We start from the raw sequence: 22,183 nt of genomic DNA on the forward strand, positions 1-22,183 counted from the left end.
TTTAGAAAATCGACTTCAAACTTGCTAGTTTTTCGAAATATTCGTTTTTGAGGCACATGTAGCGCATTATATACTTGTGGAAAAATGTTGAAATTATACTCAAAAGAAAGAGCATAATTGATACTTTACGGTGATATAAAGATCATAAAAATATGTTCATTAGGTCACACAGCACAGCTTGCTGAACTTCGTCAAATATCGTCACAGAGAGGCGGTTTGACAAACAAAAAAAAATCATTAAGAATTTTATGACCTAAACGCTTAATTAGCATGAAAAAGCCTATGTCTAGGGTATTCCCAAAAAGTTATATTGATGTAGCGTAAAAATTAGGGAAAAGGGATGGAGTGAAATATGGCACCTCCGATAGGCTGGAAAAACATCAATTTCCACCTTGACCGCTTCAACGATCCATAACTTGAGAACAAAAAATCCGACGAAATAACCGTTTGCGTCTTCTTTTATTATAGGAATTGCCCCACAACATATAGTTTTTTCGTCAAAATTAAAAATTTGACCCTAAATCCGTGCCTGAGTTGAGATGAAATCACCCATATATATATATATATATATAGACGCTTTGCAGCAGCTGTGCATGGACGCCGCCATATAACTGACCTTCAGTTTTTGCTTCCTCTTATTTTGTTCATTTCACTTCATCATTACCATAGCAGGCCAGGTTATTGCCATATTAGATTCAACTGTGTCCTTTTCTAAGGCATCGGCCTTTGTAGAAGATGGTCAACTACCGTTTCAGTTGCTAGGCATCTCGGTAAGACAAGAGAAGGTCAGCAATGGCGGCTATAATTTGGCGCGTGTGTAAAGCGTCTCTCTCTCTCTCTCTCTCTCTCTATATATATATATATATATATATTTCTATTATCAGCATTGTTGTTTAGTTTCACATTAGAGACACATTTTAACACTTATTTAGCCTTGAAGATGATGCACCCCAAGTTTTTGTGGGCAAAATTAATATTGACAGTTTTCGTCAGCGCTGTGCTAAAATCTGACTTACGATTACACTTAAGTTTTCTTCAGTTTATGTTTGTTGTGCTTGCTCCTTTTACACTTAAACAGTGTAGTGAAACTAATTGCCTCACAGGTGACAAGTGCAGTTTCAGCCTGGATAGTGCTCTTTTAGCTGTTGCGCGAACGTGATGAAGCAGACGTATTCCTGCGAAGTTTGTGTCGTAGTGCAAGACAGCCGTTTTACTCGTATACTTTTTTCATAAATAAATTTACTGAAACTCAAAAATAAAATACATGAAAAATAAATTAGCTGCTTTGTAAGCAACACTCATGAAATACCTTAAGCTTTGTTGAATTATTCTCCTGACAGCTCGAGACCAGAGTACGCGTCTTAGTAGTACTATTTTTAGTGGACACCAAGTCTACGAATATACATACAGAGCACAGGCGAGCTGGTGGCAGTTTATCCTTACGATTTATCAGTTCTGTGGTGCAGTGGATCTGCATATAACGGAGGTGTTTCAGGGAAATCATTTAGCTGAGGGACGTATTTAGTAGTGTTATATGGGACACGATTGAACCGGAAATAAACAAATTATGGTCCCGCACACAGACGTTAACAAATTCAGCGCACATACTCAGCACGCGCCTCGGTTCAATGGTGTAGCATTCTCCTACGTGACCATGACGTCACGTTCCTACGCCCCCTTCCCACGCCCATGGCCCCATTACCTATTAAAACTTCTTGTTGGCCCAGTTGGTTCAAGCTACAGTCTAGAAGTTTTTGTGCGACACAGGGGACAATCACAAGGGAGTAGACACGGACAAGTGCAACTTTCAACTACTTTATTTGGGCTTAATCAACCACGAACATCCAGAAAGGGCATGCGCAGCACGCTACACAAAAGAAAAAAAGGAAAAAAAAACAAAACACACACACATCAAGACACATTTCCCGATAGTCATTATCACACCAGCAACCGAGACAAAAACTGGACTTCACCCTCAAACAAAAAAAAGCGCGCTAACACCCCCAGGTTACGTCCCTTCTTTATGTAAAACACTTCCACCAGTTCTCTGGCTGTGGTGAGCTGTGTCCTCAATGATAATGTTTCTAAGACCTGTGTAACACGCTCAACGAAAATATAATCTTTGAGCAGTTTAACATTAATTTTCCACAGTTCCCAATTAAACTTATTTCTAGGTTGCGTGTATTTCCCAAAGCAACTGTCACTAAGCTGTGGTCACTGAAAAATACTAGCTTCACATTGTAGTCAATTACCTCACTTACAGCTTCAATTGACACATAAATGCGATCCAAACGAGCCTGAAACGATGACTGAAAATGAGTATAACGAAAATTAACTTTTAACCCCATGAGTTGCGCGACATCTTCTAAGCTGCATTCGTTCAGTTTATTCTTCAAACTTTTCACGCTCCTATCTGTGTGCAGTCTAGGCGGCGTACCATCTTCACTAATGCATACGCAGCCATGCTCCTGCGAGCAAAACGACTTTCTCACACTGCAGGAACGTCTGCAAGCTCGCGAAAAAAAGATCTCTTATATCAACCCGATTTGGGACATACATACACAGTATCCGCCACTCGAAGTTATGCAAGGTGAAGTCGCACACTATCAACCGCCCTTGACTGACGGTTACTATACTTAGTCCTTGGAATTGCACAGTCTTCAAAAGAAAAAAAAAAAAAAAAAAAAAAACAGTCTGCGGAGAAGTTTACCGCGTGGCTCACACACACCTCGTATCGGTGAAGAAAAGGCCTCAGAGCTCGTTCAATGTCGTTATCGTTCTCCATTTTGGTTTCTTGTATGCAAACAATGTCTGTTTAGAAATAGAAAACCTTACATACGTCAAAATTCTGCTCAGCTGAGCGTCTATGCGAAGTCCCGTTCAAAACTCTCAAAGCACGAGATTCTAGTCCTAAAAGCGGCCGTAAAAATAATATATTACAATTTCTGTTGGTAGTTCCTGATAGACTACTATATTACCTAACTGTGAATAAAAAATAAAAGAAATAAAAGGTAGGCTTTTTAAGAAAATCGGCTCCAAACTTGCAAGTTTTTCTAAATATTCGTTTTCCACGCAAATGTTCCGCGTCATATGTTTATCGCAAACTATACAAATTATGCTCAAAAGAAAGAGCTTAATTGGAGCTCTAAGGTGATGAAAACATCATAAAAATATACTTATTAGGTCACACAGCACAGCTTGCTGAACTTCGTCAAATATTGTTGCAGAGAGGCGTTTTGAGAATTAGAAAACAAAACAAAAAACATTAAAGATATTATAACCTAGGCTCTTTATTAACATAATTCACTGTTTGCATCTTCCTTTATTAAAAAAATGTAGAGGTAGCTACTAAAAATTTCAGAGGAGTTAATTATGAGTTAGTGTATTTTTGTGAGTCACTTAAATTACTGGGCGACAAGAGAACAAAAACCAAAATGTAAGCTTTCATGGCCGCCATACAAACATAGTATTACATTTTCTGTTTGTTTTACTTTATAAAGCACTGCAATATGTAGCTAGAGAAAACCGATTAGTCAAATAAAGGTAGGCTTTTTAGAAAATCAACCTCTAATTCGCAATTTGTTTTTAAAATAGTCCTTGCTTTACGAGAAAATAGTGCCTTTTCTTTTTTTACACAGAACATAAAATTTGCTATAATTAGGAGTATACTCTAAACTTTTTTAAAATACTAAATATGCTAAGACACCTCATATAAGCCACACAGAAGAGCTGGTGAACTTCAGATATCGTCCAAACACGTCATATATTGGGAAATTTTCTAAAATATATTTTATATAAATAATCGCGTTAAAATAATTTATAAGAGAATAATTGCATTCGCAGGTATCTATTAAAAATAAGAGGCGCCAATTCTGAATTACTGTGTTTTTGCGAGTAAGTTGATTTACTGACAAAACAGTCAAACAAAATCAGATTTCAAGCTTTTATAGCTGCCATACAAACACAATATTACCTTTTTTTATTTATATTAGCTTATAAAGCACTGCAATAGCTAGCTAGAGAAAAAAAAACAGCCAAATAAAAGGTGGGGTTTTTAAGAAAATCGACCTCCAATTTGCAAAACTTTTTAAATAGTCCTTTCTTTACGAGTATACACTGCCCTTTCTCTTTTACACACAACGTTAAACTTGTTATTAATAGAAAGAGTATACTCTTAGCTTTCTAAGAAATACTAAATATGTTACGATATCTCAAATAGGTCACGCGGAAGAGCTGGTCGAACTTTGACAAATATTGTCAAAGGGACACACTTTGACATTATTTAAAACAAAAGCTAAGATAAATAATCATAATAAAATTATTGACCATAAATAACCCCTATTCTGAGAGTGGCCGAAAAAAGTTACATTGCATTACCAAAAAAAGGCAAGAAGTAGAAAGGAGCGAAGCTTGACAACTCTGACAGGCGAGAAAAAGGTCAGCTTGCACCTCGGCTGCTTAAAATGTCAATACCTCGAGAACAAAAACCCCCGAACTTGCGGTTTGCACTGCTTCTCACAGAAGGGTTTTCCCCAAGACATATATTTTTTCGTCAAAATTAGAAATTTGACCCCAAATCTGTGCCTGAGTTGAGATGAAACCACCCATTTAAAGTGTCCATATGTTCCATGCCGGCGCATCTCCATTTCTCCCGGCTCATGCTCCACACGGTAGGCATGCAAGGCCTCAGCGACACGTTGACCTTCAAGATGGTCTGGTAGCCAAATGATTTTTATTTTTATGTCGCGAGTGTCTCGGTCTATAACCAAACATTTTCGTCCTTTCACGAAAAGTTCTTTTCGTTGACATAGCTTCTCTTTCGCGAGCGGGTTCGTGCAGGTGATTATCCAAATGTGACTCATCTGGTATTGTCCGGTTGCCTCAACGTCTCGGAGATCTATTACGTCTTTGAGGGCATCGCGAGAGTCTGGCGCTAAGCAAGGCCCAGCAATTATGTCGGCATGAAGGAATGCGGAGTTAAAGTCAGGTTGCCGGTTGGAAAATGGGAAAGGATTACCTCGTAGTCGGTTGTACCGTTGTCAGGCGATACGGGTTAACTCGGCCGGTGGCCAATATGGTGTTCCCACCAGGCATCAGAAGTTGCAAGACTTGGAGTTTTATTTCTTTTTTTTTTTTTTGTGTGTATTTGCATCGTGTCTTGATTTCAAGACGAGACGAGGCGCAGACACGTCTCAACTAGTTGCTTCGATGAGACATTTCTAGCGCGCGCGCGGTCTCCTCGAGAGAGCGACCTTGAAGCGGTTTGACTGGTTTTTGCTTCTTTCCGCCCACCGTCTTGTTTTAGTTGGTTACTGGCAGCGTCGTCGGACGTGCGCATCCTACAGCCATTGCTTAGAGGAAAATCTGCGTTAAGCCTTGCGAGTTAAACGTCTACTGCGATTGCGCAGCATATGACTCCCAGGGCCTACAGCTTTGGGATTCTATGAAACTGCTTCGCATCGTTTTTCTCATAATCTTCGCGCTACAAGGTGAGCAGACTAAAAGCCTCGCGTTTTCCTTCCTAATAAGACATTTTGTTTCAGCATCGCGAGGCGGCCAAGGCAACTCAGGAGGCGCGAGAATTTCTGCGGGATCATGTCATAGCGGCTGAACACCTGTTACCAGTGCGGACTGGTGAGTCACGTATCTACAGCTTGATGACTTCATCACCGTGTCACTTTCTTTCTTTTTTTTTTTTTTTTCAGGTGACGATAGCGGTGTGGAGGATAGCTATGTGGACAGTGAATAACATTTGGTACTATGTGTGACCTTCTCATCGGTGAGAAATCCGTGTATGACGGCATGAAGTTGTACCAAAACGTGTCTTCCGCGCATGCAAAAGTAGTAGAACATAAAGAATGACTTGACAAAAAAGCGGTCGCTGACATTGGTCAAAAAAGGACTAAAAAATGTCAACGCGTTCGGAGGATAAAAAAGCTGATTAACTTGCTCGCCCTATTGGCTTTTCTTTACAGTTTTCGGTATGCCATCTGTCGGTCCAGGCTGGAGAGAATCCCCCACAAAGCTGCGCTGCGGAAGCGAGCAATCTCTCTCCTGTTCTCACGCCCTGACCTTGTAAATATTTTTGGACTGTATCGCGTTGCTCGCGAGATGTAATTTCCCATATGTCTACCGCTGCGTTTTTTTTTTTTTTTGGACACTCACTGTCAAGTTCGGACGTCTCCTTCCTGACGACAGCATTGGTGTGACTGTGCACTTTTGTATAGTAAATGAGCTGCGCTTAGAGTATCGTCACTTCGTTCCCCGACATTGTTGTGGGGGCCGCCGTTTTGGTGCTTGCGCAGAGCGGACACAACTACCGATCGTTATGATTCAAAAGTGCTACTTCCCCAGCATTAGATTATGTGTTAGGAAGATGTAATATTGCTTTGCTTTGTCACGAACTCTTTAAACATTTGTGGAGGACGGAAAGGTGTTTCCTGTGATTTCAGATAAAGCTTCAAATAGCTAGCAACCATGATTTTAAGCCACAATATGGCCAAGTGTCGTTACTCTGAAGCGCAGCTTATTTAGTGTCACTAGTCAGGTCCAAACCGCATTTGTGGACGGTGATATCAGTAGTTCGATTCAGCGACTCTGCACTGAAATAGCTGCCCGGTTGGAGCATTAGTGAGTTTTAGTATTGCGTATACGAGCAAACGCAAGCGCTGTGCGCTAGCGTTTGCGTTGCGTTCTCCATGTTGCGCATACACGAAGTCGCCATGCGCCAATCCAAGGCTGCAGTTTGGGCTCCGCGCACACGCAGTGTGGAACACGCAATGCCAACGCAAACGCACAGGGCTTGCGTTCGCTCGTATACGCAATGCTAAAACTCACTATTATCAGGAACAATGCTCGGCATTCTTTTTTGTAGGGATAAAAGTTTGTACTATTAGTTTGGGACATTTCCTTCCTCCGACCATTGGTTGCGAAAATTTCACTCTGCCCAAGCAACTTGCCTCTAAGCAGTGCCTCGTCAGTGTCCGTGAGCGTCTTCACGAATCTGAACGGGACATGTGCTTTGTGTTTGAGGTGCTCGCCGTTTTGCATCCTGCGAGCGGGTTTTACAGAGGAAGAGCATCCTCGTATCGTGAACATATGTGCCAGTATATGTTTCCGAAAGCGTTCCATGTAACCTTTCCACAGGAGATTAACGCCTTTGAGCGGAAAAAATTGGTCTCAGTGAACGTGTTTGGTTATGGCATCGAGAAAAATTTTGTCTACCCACTGAAGGTAGTTAACGACGAGTTGGAGCAGCATGTCGATTTTCTCCTTCTTGAGAACCATTTTGTAGGCATTACAAACTTTGCGAGACTTTTTCCAATGCCAACATCCTACGCTTTCGTTGTAAGAGGTGTCTGACCGGGTTTAGGAGGCAAGAAACCCTGTCTGACCATCTCTCAATGTGCAGGGACAAGAATCCGGGCAAAACCATCTTTTCAAACAAAGATGACGAACTGTACTTTCGGAGCGCGCATGTCATGGAAGAGTTTCCCTTTCATTGCGTTTACGATTTTGAAGCGATTCTGGAACCGACTCAGTCGATGTTCAGGACAATCACGTCCCAGCTCTTTCTGTCTTCTCGTCATCCGCTCAAACGACTCGTCCATTGTTGAGGAATACCTCTATCGCGGACCTGACTGCGTAGAAAGGTTCATTTTGATCCTCAACTTTCTAGCGAAGGAAATACCCCGATTGATTAGATCGAGTGAATTGCCTCTTGAAATGATTCAAGAGAACGAGGCTTCCCACGCTGACTCTTCCCGCTGGGGCATTTGCTACAAAATCTTTAGCAAGAAAATTAAAACTCGCGACCACGACCAGATGCCTTAGCATGTGTCGAGGTCGCCTTAGCACTGGAACAAATCTGAATTTGTTCGAGTCATAGGATTTTGACGTAATCGAAAGCACGTGCCAGAATTTTAAATGGTTAGAGATAGGCACCCTTCGCTTCATAGACAGGCTCGGATTTCTTAATGCAAGCCTGGAGACGCTCGGGCAAAACCTCCACTCTAAGGGCACAGAACAGTTTTGTTGCCTTAGGTAGTCCTTTCCCGAGCACGTCGACCTCCTTGCCCACAGAGGAGTGTTTTGTTATAATTTCATTACAAGCTTTGAGAGTTACGAGGGGCAGAGCCTCCCGCCGCGAGAGGCTTTTTTTTTTAACAAGTTGACTGGGGGCGGGGTGTCTGAAGAGGACTACGAACATGCACAGGTCGTTTTTGGTACATTTAGTTTGAAGAACCTCGGAGAATACAGCGACGTTTACCTAAAGACGGACTGCCTCCTACTGAGCGATGTTTTCCAAAACTTTAGACTGTGGACGCTGGAAACGTACAAAATTGAGGCTTTGCATATCGTATCGTTACCGTCCCTAAGCTTGTCGTGTGCGCTGAAACAGTCGCGAGTAAGACTGTAGCTAATGCACGATCCTGACACCTATCTCATGATAGAACAGGGTATTCGCGTAGGGATTGCCCAATGTACGACCCGCCATGCTGTCGCAAATGTTCCGGGAACGGATACGTTTAACCCGCAGCCAGAACCGTCTCAGATTTTAGACTTGGCCGTGAACGATCTGTTTGCGACAACAATGAGAGAAGCCCTGCCAGTGTCGGACTTTGAGTGGATGATGGAAGACGAGATTGCCTGCCTGAACATTGATGAAGTTCCAGATGACGCTCCGACGGGCTACATTCTGGAGGTGGATCTCAGATATACTCACAACTTGGACGGTACTCATTCTGACTTTCCTTTGGCCCCGGTGAAACAAAGCGTTTCCTACGAGTGGTTATCCGACTATCAAACAAGTCTGATTGACAAGTTTGAAATGCCCAAAAGGAATACACTAAGAAGCTGTTGCTGACACTTCACGACAAAACTAAGTACGTTTTGCATTATCGGAATTCGAATCTGTAGACCCACTTAGGACTAGAGGTCACCAAGATTCACCAAGTTCTCAAATTCTCGCAGCGAACGCTCTTGAAGGAACTAACTGATTTTAACCACCAGCTTAGAGAGCAAGCTACCAACTCCTTCCAGAAGAATCTTTCCAAACTGTTCATGAATAGCATATACGGTATGGCAAAACGATCGAGAATGCACGCAAACATGGAGGCATTAAACTGTGCGTTAAAGAGGACAACATACTGGAAATGCTTCAGAAGCCGAACATGATGCACTTTCGAGCACTGAGCTCGCAGGTTGTAACTTTCCAGTTCGCTCCGAGCATGATCAAACTCAAGCAACCACTCTACGCAGGGTTCTCAATTCTTGAGATATCAAAAACAGTAATGTACGACTTCGTTTATAATCAACTTCGTAGTGCGATCCCCTTAGCAAGGGCTCTTTACTGCGACACGGATTCCTTCTTCCTACACCTTCACAAATGATGCAGACGACAAACTCCTCCAACTCCGAGACGGAAGCTTGGATACCTCTGAATATCCAGAGAGTCGCAAGCTCTTTTCAACCGAAAACAAAATGAACTTCGGTGTGTTAAATGTGAATATCCGTCTACCCACTTACTGGCGTTTTGTTGTTTAAGACAAAAGCTATAATGCAGCTTCAAAAGAAGCAGCAACACGTGTTGCGTAAGAGCCAAGGGAGTAAATTGTGCGAGTCTCGCAAGTGACTTACTCTGTACAAGCACGCTCTAGGGTCGAAAACTTCGCATGGAGTGACGCAGCACTTGATTGCTCGAAAACGTAACGAGAAAAAAAACAAAAAAAAACATCTCGGTCGAAAAAATTGCTCTGAATTTGTTTGACAACGAGCGATACATTTGCCGCGACGGGATTATGACGTTTCCTTTTGGGCATAAAAGCGTTTTCGGAAGCGAGCAATCTCTCTCCTCCATCGCACACACCCCTCTTGTAAACATTTTTGTACTGTATCGCGCGTTGTTCGTGAAATGTCATTTCACAACTTTTTTTTTTCTTCGGATATGTCTTGAATCTGCTTGTGTTGTACATTTTTGTGTAAAGTGTTTCCAATAATGTCTTTGTTGCGTACAGCGAAAAAAAATTGAATGCCACACCTGTATTTATATCTCTGCGTGTTTCTAGAGCGAACGCCCATATCTGTCTCATCTTTAGCGTATGAGTGCGGCTACACTCCGTTCCATTTCTTTCCCCACTCTGCTCTGTTCAACAGAGAGATGACTATAAAATTAGCGAGAGATGATGCAAGCGAGAGAGTTGACACCATCTATCAAGCTGGCGCTAAAATTATCGAGAGATGTCGCGCGATTACAGATAATGCTAATACGCCTAAAACCATCTGGGCGGATTTAAATTGTGCACGCGCGAAAGCGAGAATAGGAAATATTCAGTTCACATACAGAACTAGCATTCCTGACGTAGCTCGATTCTACTTCCAGCTTTCGAGCAGTCCGGTCGCAAGAATCATGAGCTCCGTCAGAGCGGCTACAGCGGTACTCGAAGGGCATGGAACTTCTGTGTTTGGTGCTTCATCGTCATCTACTGAAGACCACAAGGTAGTTTTGCCTCCGATGCCATCCGGGGAAACCTTTATGAACTCTGTTATTTTTCACTGTGACCTGAAGGGACGGCCCTACCGCATCGAGGATTTCCGCCAGGAACTGAAGTGGACCGCCGCCTTGCCGGTCATCGTTTCGCTGGGTGCGTTCCAGATGAATCACGTGTGGTTGGCGACACTGCGCACACCGGAAGCAAAAGAACGGCTCCTGAACCTCAAGAAGATCAAGGTGAAAGGTCTTCGTTGCCTCGTCATGGATCCTGGTTCCACCAAGATCCTCCTACGCATCCACTGGGTGCCATTCCACGTAGCGGACGACGCGGTTCGGAGGATTTTCGAGCCGTGCGGGAAAGTGCGTGAAGTTGGACGCGAGAAGTGGCGTGTCAGCGGTTTTGAGGGCATTGAATCTACCAACCGATTCGTACGCATGACCTTGAGGAAGAACACCACGCCCGACGGAATGTCTCATCGTCATCCCGGGAAGAGCGCAGGTCTGCTTGCGGTGCAGGCGCTCCGGGCACAGTAGGCGCGACTGTCGCGTGTCGAAGTGCTCGGAGTGCTCCCGTTTCGGGCATCGAGAAAGAAGAATGCGTACGGACGTACGCTGGCGTCACCGGTAGAGCTGTGACGATCGAGCCGTCCCAGTTCATCATGGAAGCGGAGGACACCGAACCTGCGGCAGGTGCTCTCAAAAGTGACTCCCCACCGGGCATCGAACAACCAAAGCAACCTCCCGGAGCTAACGACAACGGCGGCAAGGTGACGGCAGCAAACGCCCCGATGCCGGAAGGTGCGGCGCTCGCACCTGTGGTGACGTCGCTTGAGGCCAGTGCGGCTTTGCCCTCTGCCGACCGAGAAAGACCACGAAGGCGTCGTCGACAGCATGGGCGAGAACACGGACTCCACCAAGCGTGGGCTCGACGAGACGACTCCGACCGACACAACCCCGAACCCGATCACGTGGTCTGATGCGAGCAAGCGAGGCCAGTACAAGCAAGTACCGGGCGCCCCCTCGGACGAGAGGTGACGCAACGACGACCAGTAAGGCGTTAACGCCTGGTCTATGAACTCACTCGCGATTTTCGAGGCAAGCGTACCATCATAACCCTTTATGAATTGTACACTCGACCCGGCTATCAGGTCGCATCATTAAATGTTTGAGGTTTCAACATGCGTAAGAAACAATACCAAGTACAACGTTTGTTGGAAAGTCAGAAACCCGATTTCTTAGCGATGCAGGAAACCAAGATGGCCGATAATGGCCGATAAAGAGCAGGTTGCAAACGCACTAAAGTCTTTTTTTTTATCTTCTTATGAAGTTTGTGTCACACACGCTGTCGGTGTTTGGGTAGTTGTTCTTTGTTTTTGAAGAGATCGTTTCCCTTCTCTGAGCTAAGTGTGACCGTCGACACCGAAGGTCGTTTTGTTATGTGTGATTTTTTGTTCGCATAGCAGTTCACTGGCGGCTTATCTATGTATACGCCCACAGTATACGGTAAAAGACCGAGTTTCCTTTCTTTCTGGCTTGCGCCGTATTGTTGATTGTGACAGAACAGTCGTGTTGTGTGGGGACTTTAATTGCGTTGTTCGAAGGACAGACAGAGCTCCGTCTGTACAGCGCATCGATAGAAGTGCGACGATTTTAGGCGAGCTGCTCGAAAATTTTAAGCTGGGAGACGCAGGAATCGTTAGAAACGAAGCACGTGAGATGCGTTTCACCCACTTCCAAGCGTCCCCCCACGTCGGATTAGATAGAATCTACATCTCGGCCTCTGTGGCAGCATTGTTAACCAAGTATCGTGTTACACCAGTCTTTTTTTCCGACCATGGCTTGGTTGCGACAAGGATCGGCGACAAAGCACAGCCGTAGGCGAAATTCAAGTGGAAACTTTGGAAGCTAAACACCTGCTGCTCGACGACGAATCTTTTCTTAAGGGTGCAAACAACATTTTCAAATCGTGTTTTGAAAATGTGGGAGGGGCTATTTTTGAGGCGTGGAAGATCGCAAAGCTGGAAATCAAGATGCTGGCGATAGAGAGGTTGTCTGTTTTGACCTACTAAGCGCGTTGCGCCGAACAAAGTTTAAACGCCGTGCAGGCACTCTCTCGATCGGAGTGTGTAAATCCCAGCGTGTGTTTGACGGGTCTAGAAAGCGTTAAAGGGGCACTGACACCCCAAAGGTCGTATTTATTTTTATTGTCTAAAACGATGCAAGTTGCAGCCATAGACACGCAAAAAAAAACCGCATCGCGAAAAAAAATTTTCCCGCGCGCGCGCGCGCCTTTTTATTTTTGGCGTTTGATTTTCCCGCTTCTCGCCTCCTCGCTTCTTTTGATCGGTGACGTCAAAAATCAGGAAATTTAGAAGCTTTGTAGGCGGCATCTTTATAACATTTAATGACGGCTATCCTAAAACATGTTTTTTAACGCAATTGCGAACGCACTACGGCCCTTCTTTTTGAAATACCAAAAATCGGGAGTTCGTTGTGGTGCCGTCTATTGGATTTGTATCCTCCAACGGAAAACAGGCGACACCGCTCAAAACCGGTCCGCCGCAACGCCGGCGCTAGCCGGCGCTCGCTCCTTTCCTCCTCGCTTTGGGTCGCCATGGCAACAGCAGGGAGTGGTGACAGGAAAGGGGACTCTCAGGTCTCCGCAATTTTTGACGTCAAGGCACCGGCGCCGATCGCGCGGGAACTTCGAATTCGGCATTTGGAAATTGTTTTTTTACTTCACGAATACTGAATTCCCAAATTTCAAATTTTGAGGGTAATGTCCCGGCATCGTTTTCGACCGTTTCGGATAATAAAAAAAAATATGATTTTGATGTGTCACTGCCCCTTTAAGGAGCGGCTAGAACAGCTTTGCCAAGAACGTTATCGCGGCGCCGTGATTCAAGCGCGTGCGGAGAAATACCTCCTAGGCGAGCAGCCAACGAAACGGGCCTTAGCGGACGAGAAGCGATACGCCCTACGAAACGAGATAGCTGAAATCGATGTCAGCGGTGTTAAGGGCATGAGCTCAAACAGCGTTCAGCAGGCATTTTTTGCGCACTATAAGCGTCTCTTTGAGACGAACGTTCAGGGAAGAGGGGACCCCTCGGAAGCTTCTAAAGTCGCTGCCGCAGTTAGCGGAAGAGGAGACGGAAAACCTGTCGCTGCCGATCTCTATTCAGGAGGTTGAATGGGCAATAGACGACCTGCCAACCTCGAAAACGCCGGGACCCGATGGAATATGTGCCGAGTTCTTCAAAAAGTTCAAGGGCGTACTCGCCAGTGGGTTGTTGGAAGTTTTTAGTGAAGTGTATGAACGGAAAGTGTTACCACCGCCTTATACGCGCACGTATGCTGTTTTCATTCCGAACAGTGACAATGTCGCGAAACTACGTCAAATCACGGGTTACCGCCCGATCACCCTTTGTAACGTTGATTACAAAGTGTTTGCAAAACTTTTAGCGCGACGATTTCAAAGTGTTGCTTGTAAGCTTACCGGGGAACACCAGACATGTGGGATCCAAGCCAAACTATCATAACGAATGTATACATGCCTTGCACCTACGTCACATGATGACGTCGAACACCGATATCCACCATGCTGGTGGTTGACTCGATGGCCCTTAGCAGCGAGAGCAATGGTTAATTGCGCCGCGCTCGACTGTAGTAATTACTGGTTATCCTGACGACCGTCCGATCGTTTCGTCGGCAAGCCCCGCGGGACAGAGTAGCCGTGAAGTTAGCGAAAGTACGAGCGGCAGGATGGGGATGCAGCCATTACCGAGTATGCGGGACGCATTTCGTAACGGCGAGCGACGGCACTTTTCTACCGTTGTTTACGTTCACGCACGCCTTTGCATCGGCTGTTGCCCGTTCGTGGTGTAGATGGCCTTTGTATTTCGTTACACAACGCCGTTTCCACGAATCAAGCGCACCTTTGGGGCTCCCGGGCCGAGTACGGGCGATTGTCGCGAAGCGAGCCCGGCCAGACGGCGATCGGTCGGCGGCGGCCCCCGTGTGCAAGCTCGCAGAGACGCCGCCGCGAGGCATCGGTTTGGGCCATCCGCAAGAACGGTAATTTTAGCAAGAAGCGAAAGTATGCAGGCGAGCCGGTTAGGAAAGATCATAATATAAACCCTCTATTATTTGATTTGTCCTTGTCTCAGGGTTTAGATTTTGACGGTAGCCTTGCATTGTTTACCAGTATTTCGCAAAATCGTAACAATTTTTCTACAAGCGACTCCTAGAGGCGCTCGTCAAATGTCGAAACACGCAATTCAGCTTTTCTTCTTTTTTTTTTTGCGACACGACAGTTTTTATGTTTTAAAACTGCGTCGGGAGGCATATCGAAACTTTCTGCTCGTAGCGCGATCGCCCCAATGCCGGAAAATTCTTCACGTACTGGCTACGTCATCATCGTAAGCTCGGCACGTTTTTCCAAGGTCACATGTAACATAACTGGTACCTTTGTTGAAACTATGGTGCATGTCAGCGCATGTCCGGGCACTTAGCGGCATCCTACGCATCCGCGCTGCGCATCCGCGCGGCGTGAAGTCAACCACCAGTATGGTGCGTGACCCCGTTCTTCCCTAGCATGACGTCACTTGCCTGTATATGTAGCGCGCAGCGTGTTAGAAGCGTGTGATGGGGGCATGGGCCAAGTAGACATGCTCCAAATAGATCTAGATAAGGCGTTCGATCTTGTCAAGCATGACGTCCTTTTTGATGTTTTAAAACTTGTAAACGTGGGTGAGGTCATTTTGGAAGGTGCCAAAATGGCCTACAAAGATTGCACCACAAGGCTCATCGTAAACAAAGAAGTGACTGAGCAGATTCATGTGCGAACGTCCATAAGGCAAGGATGCCCTATGTCGCCGCTTTTATTTAATTTGTATTTGGAGCGTTTTTTCCCCAAGTGTTTTGAACAGTAAGGATTGTCAGGGCGTTCCGCTGGGAAAAGCCGACATAAAAGTTATGAGTTACGCAGACGATATTGCAGTATTTTCCAGTGATAAGCGAAGTGTCAGTGCCGTGGTTGCTTTGGTAAAATTTTTTGTGACGCTACCGGCGCAGCTATGAACTGGGACATGTGCCGCGGTTCTCGGCGCGGCGCATAGGCCACATCGCCTACGAAGTACGAGGCCGTTAGCGGGGACCGCGGTCCCCGCGCATACTTTGTTGTGCCTTTACATTCGTGCGGCGAGAGCAAAACCTTTTGGTCGGGGGTCACCACCGACCTGGACAGCCGCGCTTCTCGTTGGAAGCATCGTGATCTGTCCATCTTTGCGAGAGCGACAGTTCGCAATATTCTTTTTTTTTTCTCGAAGATTTGGTATGTATTGCGAGTCATGCATTGTGACCGCGTTAATGTTCGGAAGTTTCACCGTGCTTCTGCTGTGTTCATCTGGGGATCTAATTGGGAACGCATGAGGCGAGACATCCTCTTTCACAGGGTACGTCACGGAGGGTTTGGGCTGTCCTATTTATTTGTCAAACAACTCGTGTCACGTTTTTTTTTTTAGTTGGTATTAGTTTTAGTTGGTATCGTGCTCGCCTAGTAATCCCGACTCTCTGAGTTGGAATCCAGCTAGGAGAAAGGACATTTTTATAATATCCGCGGAAAAGGGGGAAAAAGGCGAGGGGGGCGGAGTTCCGCAACTGAACGTTGCCTCTGGCGAATGACTCAACTCATGATTGTCAGGTCCCCTAAATTTGGGGCCGAAATAATGGGGCCGTGGGCGTGGGAAGGGGGGCGTGGGCGTGGGAACATGACGTCATGGTCACGTGGGCGGATGCTAGATGATTGAACCGATGCGCGTGACGAGTACGTACGCTGAATTTGTTTATTTCCGGTTCAATCGTGTCCCATATACTGTACTGTATTTTTCTCTGTTTAATTTTTATGGCATTGTAAAATTATTTCCCTCCTGCTCCAGTTTGGGGACGATGTCATAATAAACTAAGTCCCTCATGTCCAGCGAAAATTACGCCATATTAATGCCTAAACAAACCACCCTTATCTGTTTTTTCGAAGTCATTGTGTCCGCATTTTTGTCTTGCATTGTTTTCTGAATTATGAATTATGACAACGATGTTGCAAAGTAATAGTATTGTGTACCGTTAAACATATTTTGTTCCAATAATCGTCTATAGCTGGCATTTGATCTAACGAAACAAGTTTTGACTTTCAAACGTCGTTCATACGATGGTTCGTCCACGCTAAAAATATATTTTTTTTGTTTGCCGTACCACGACATGCTCGATTGCCCTCTGCGCAATAAAATTTGTTTCCAAGCCCAAATGTTAATTGTTTATATATTGACTTTTAGCTCACTAAACGCGTTTTCCCTTCACAAAAAACCTGTTCGTACGACGGTAATATGCGCGTGATTTGCTCACTTCCATACAGTACCGCGGCGTCCGTCAGCCAACGCCCGTGACGTCAATGGAGGAACACTACAGCCTTGTCTTCTAGGCGCTGTTGGATCGGCGTAGAACAGCGCTTTAATCTCGGCGATGTTCCCCCGCCATCTAGGGAAACATGCGGACATGGGCGTCAACCTGTCTCCTCCTTCAATAGAGATTATCGTGAGTAGCGTACAAATAGTTAAAAATGTAGTTCAATTACTTTCGAAGAAACTTCCGCCTTGCGCAGTTCGTGTCGATCTCAGGGACACCAGACATATTTATTTGGAGTCAATGGAGGCAAACGAAACCGCGGTGTAATTCTTGGCAGCCCGAGTACAGACAGAAGTATCTCTCGTGCATCTTACGAAGTGATATTGTAGCGTGAGCTACACTGGCCGAGGTTGAGCAGTTTCGCGTGGCTATCAAGAGGCGTGCTGCGCAAGCGCGAGGAGCACTGACGTCGCACGGCGCAAAGCTGGCGCGTCGGAGCCGCCACCGCGCGCGCCTCGCCGGTCTGCGCATTCCAGAGGAGTGACGACATAGCTGCGGCAGACGCACTGGCGCCGCCGCGTGCCCAGCTGTGCGCTTCTGTTGCACCGTAGCCAAGTCTGACGCTGCACCGGAGCCGCTTGATAGCGCCTCTTATTTTGTGCGGATAAGCTCACGCTACGTATATCCTGGCATAGCCGAGCTAAGCCACCGCAATTTTTTCTATGAGTATGAAAATCACATTTTGCACTGGCTTTATAACGCGCACCCGGAACGAGCAGTTTCCCCTAGTGGTCACGATATCCGGAGTTCAAGTTTAACAAGTTTTGAATGTGAAAGTGAAAGGAGGAGAGGACACTCCTCCACGAAAAAAATTGCTTGCGGAAACTAAGGAACTTCCGCGAGCAGTCCTAGTCATGCCCTCTCCACCATGAAATATTGTGTTAAAAAAAGTACTTTCACTTTACTTTGAAAGCACACTTTGCTTCTAGTACTTACATCGAGCTCAGTGTACTTACAACTTTACTTGAACTACATAACCTCTCATTTACTTTCTACTTCGAGTATTTGTTTAGATTTACTTTACCCAACACTGCCTGCATGCCAGTGTTGAATTTCAACCGATTCTTGAAATGCTGCCGATGCCGAGTTCGTCATATCCAGTTATATCAGAGTGAGCAGTTTGACTTCCTAAGATTGATCCGAGCAACGTAAACCTGATTTCGGTATTTCCGGTGGTTTTAATGCGCACCCCACGCTTAGAGAAGGTGAATCATTTGACAACCGTGGTAGAAGACCCGAAGAATATAATTTTGGGCAAGCATAACGAAAGTGACACGTGACAAGGCAGCGCACCCGAAATCACCCAAAGCTCCCCGCACCCAAGCATGGCAAATTAAAACACACGCATAATACACGCTCGACACATGTTGCGCTTTCCTGCTTTAACAAAATGAGTAAGGCAAGTCTTTTTTTTTTTTGTTTTTTTATTAGTCAGTTGACGAGGAAGCCGCAGCACGGCGTGTCTGTTCCGCCTTCTACGGTCAGGCACAGTCACCTGGGACGCTATAGTTTCGGTCCGGTGCCTAGAACGTGTCTCTGACTGGTGTATTTACCGCGTCCGAAAAAAAGTTGTCCCACAATTTACGCCTGGTGACGTCATAAAAGTGTCGTGTCGTTGCCGACTGCTGCCATCTTTGTGGTGTCACGGCAGCAGTGGTGCATGTGGGCGACGCCTGTTCCGCCTCATGTCCCTCTCCAGTTTAAGAGTCCACGAAAGCTTCAGCAGCCAAGAGTTTGAACCCCGCGACGATGGATGTATGGGTGGGGTAAGACACTAAAATACACCAGTCCAGGACGCGTTCCAGACATAGCAGTTCCAGTATGTGTCGCTCCCGGAGTTGCCGCGGCGTCAGAGTCGTCTTCGGTGCGATGACATCTAGTTTGGCGCTCTATAACAATTTGTGTCCCCACCCCTCCCCCCTTTTCTTTTTGTCGCCGGCGTTTAATAGGGTTTTTTTCAGAACTTTATTTTGCTATATTGGTACAAAACGTTCATGACGACGTTCCAACGCGTAAAACTGACAAGGCGCCGCTCGCACGCATCTAAGCCCAGTGCGCCTCCTACACATCGTGGTGTTCGGCTTTCCCTCATAATCACCTAGCTTGCGGCGGTGCACCCTTTGCAGGCTGCCTGAAGTGGGACGGTTCATCATGGAGTTTTTGTATTGCTACGTAGAAAAGACATGGCATCGCGGATGTTTGACAGTGGGTTATTTGGCGATATATCACACATGGGGCAACTCTGTTTCGAATAACCGAAAATATCTCCATGCATTTAAGATCTTTTCTCCCTTTTTTTTCTTTTAATATAACTTTAATTTGGAAGTGATGGGGGACGGAGGCCTCGTCAAGCTTTTTTCATCGTGCAACCTTTTCTTTTGTCCACCTCACTCCTCTGAAGTGAAAATACAGTTTTTTTTTTGTTATTATAAGTGGGACATTTGGGCAATTTATTTAAACACCCTTATTTAAAAGGAAGGTTCCGTTCCTTAAAGAACATGGTTGTTATATTTGTTTAGTAAAATTTTATCGCTATAAAGGCACACAACCCTGTTTTGTTAAGTTTTCTTACGTTACGTATAAGTCACCGAAACATTCGTTTCTCGAATATGGCGTGTGAGGCTATCTCTTTGAACTGGATTCCACGCTTAACATGAAACACAGATTTCCCGGCGATTCTCAAAGTAAGCCTAAGCTTTCTCAACGTAAGAAAACAGGGCTCTGTGAACAGTGTGAACCATGCCTTAAGCTTCAATTGCAGCTTATCGTTAGGTTTTAGAGCGCAGCTCTAAAACTTAACGCTAAGCTGCAATCTCCCACTAAATGGGAGGCGAAGAGAGGACGAGGAGGGGAGGGCACGGAAGGAGAGGAGGCATACTTTCTCCTCCTTATCCTCAAGAGCTGCGCTCTAATTTCGGATTAGAGCATTTTAAACGAGCCACTTTCTTTACTAATATATCAAGCATAAAACCATAAAAAAAACCTGCAAATTGTTTAGTATTCTAGAAAACAATTTGTAGCAGCGATGAAAAAGTAATTTGCAGAATTGCGTTTTATGAAGAACGCAGCGGACGCTAACTCCAGCGATGCCGTGTGAATCGTCGTCCCGTCCTCGTTTTGTGCCGTTCCTTTTCTATCTGGATTGTTTTCGAAGCTTTCACAGCTGGTCAAGTCTTCTTGAAGTGTATTGGAGTCTTTTCTCCTGCCCCATCTTTTTTTTTTTTTTTTGTTGCCAATGAAGATTTTGGTGCAAGTCTCTGGCAGCGGCGAACTCTTTTCGACCTTGGCACGTTTCACGTTTCAAGAAGAGATTATAATTAAGTAACAATGCAGATTTTGCATTAATTTGCATTTTCTCGACGCATTCTTGGCACTCGATTTGATCAATTGTCGATAACAAACGCATAGAAACAGAAAAAAGTCGTGTAGCACTTTTCTAGAAGCTTGATTTGCCTCATTGAATTGTAGCGGTAAAACGGAGTATGGGAAATCGTCGGAAAACGACGCGTAGCCACGACATTGTTTCATCTGCGCCGACTACCTGCATATCTTCAAATATTTTGTTGAAATTTCGACAAATATATTTGGAAGGTTAATGTCTGAAACGATCATTAAGAAAAAAGTTTTGAAAAGTGTGAAATATGTGGGAAGACCAACAGACCGGGGAGGGGGGGGGGGGGGGGGGGGGAGGGCGGTGCAAGTATTAAAAAAAAGTGAGAAATCAACCTAACTGATCGTGGTGGGACTCGGTGAGAAAGTCAGCGAAGTTCGATTGGCCAGTGCCACTCCGAGCTAAGTAAGCTCCAAAGCCAAGCGCGGCACTGAGAAATTGCGGCTGTAGGCGGTCTCGCAGACTTACTCACCGAGTGTCACACTTATAGTCTGTGCTACGAAGGAGAACCGGAATTAGGTAAACAAAAGAGGGAGGACGCGATGAAACAAAACAATTGTCTAAAGTTCCTTATTCCCGCCTCATAAGATGTTGATATTTCTATGAAGCAGCCTTCAACGAATGCTTGATGAGTTAGAATAATTGACACGACTCCTCAAAATAAAAGGAACTGTTTATTTAACCAATTCGCGCAATGAAGCACAGTCGAGAGCGCGTAAACAAAAAAGGAAAGGCACACATAAACAGGTGTACACAATCTCGCTCACAGCGCGTATTTAAGAATGGGGCTGCCACCGCGACGCTTTTCGGGATAAAAACAACTCGCACAAGACAAGCTCGTAAGCACCACGTGTGACGCGTGCAAACGGAGAGCCGGAGCAAGAGTTCGCGCAACGAGCAATGCTTTATAAAACAAAGACCTTCAGCAATGCATGCTGCCAAGTTGCGTTTTGTACGCATGCCAAACGTAATGCAAGATGAACCAAAAGCCACAGTAAAAAAAAAAAAAAAAAAAAAAGAAACAACGAATAGGGCAAACAGTAGAACGTCAAGCTCGTTTCACTTGACCTCAGTGAGCGCGCTCGCTCGAATAACACGCTTGGTCTTGTTTAATGCGCAAGCGCGCCGAAAGATATACCTCCATTTTCGTTTATGTAATATCACGAAATCGTGGATTGGCCGGCCGATCAGCGCCGTATTGGTCGACGTTACCATAAGTATTAAAAATATGAGGAGCTGTATACGTTTTCATGAGGACAGACCAAACAAAATGGTTGCCCTACTGCTTCTTGACCAGTGAGAAAAAGACACCGAAGATTGTTTAGCAAGTGACTGACACGACTAGATCGCCAAGACCCCATCACTGCGAACGCTCAAAATCGAGTTTTACCGAGTCGTCGTTTGGGGCGTTGCTGCAGTAATGGTAGGTGTAGCGCCGTTACCGGGCGTTTCTCGGAGACATTGTTAACTACTTGCTAAAAATTGAAAAACTATATATTAAAAATAAAATCTCCAATGACGGCGACGCACTGATTTCAGCCATAACAGTAGTTTACTGAACGGCCCGGTAAAACTTTTCTCTCACCATACGCATATTACCAAAGCTTTGGGTACTTCGAGCAGCTCGAACTGCATGAGGTCTGAGCTTGCTCAGTGCGACGACTGTTTGAAGCACCCAAAATGTGGGCCCCGCATTCTCAAACTCTCTATTATGTCGATGTGCCTTTGGGGCAATCCCGCTCTGTATCGGGTTTCCCTTCGTGACGTCGTCGCGCTCAGCGCCATCGTATTGGGCGTCGACGACAGGCCGTAGCCTGACCTTGAATGTTCCATCGAAGCGC

At 45.4% G+C, this 22,183-nt stretch overlaps 1 protein-coding gene across 1 annotated transcript; it reads left to right on the plus strand.

Annotated features, from left to right (window-relative positions):
• Positions 1-5,981: 5,981 nt before the first annotated feature.
• LOC121837958 lies at positions 5,982-11,788 on the plus strand. The gene is made up of 2 exons (XM_042293890.1): positions 5,982-6,075; positions 10,382-11,788. The coding sequence occupies exon 2, from the start codon at positions 10,409-10,411 to the stop codon at positions 11,024-11,026; it is 618 nt and encodes a 205-aa protein (XP_042149824.1). The 5' UTR covers positions 5,982-6,075; positions 10,382-10,408; the 3' UTR covers positions 11,027-11,788.
• The last annotated feature ends 10,395 nt before the right edge of the window (positions 11,789-22,183 follow it).

The sequence above is a fragment of the Ixodes scapularis genome, unplaced genomic scaffold (genome assembly GCF_016920785.2).
Source record: "Ixodes scapularis isolate PalLabHiFi unplaced genomic scaffold, ASM1692078v2 PGA_scaffold5__190_contigs__length_132052651, whole genome shotgun sequence".
NCBI lineage: Eukaryota > Metazoa > Arthropoda > Arachnida > Ixodida > Ixodidae > Ixodes > Ixodes scapularis.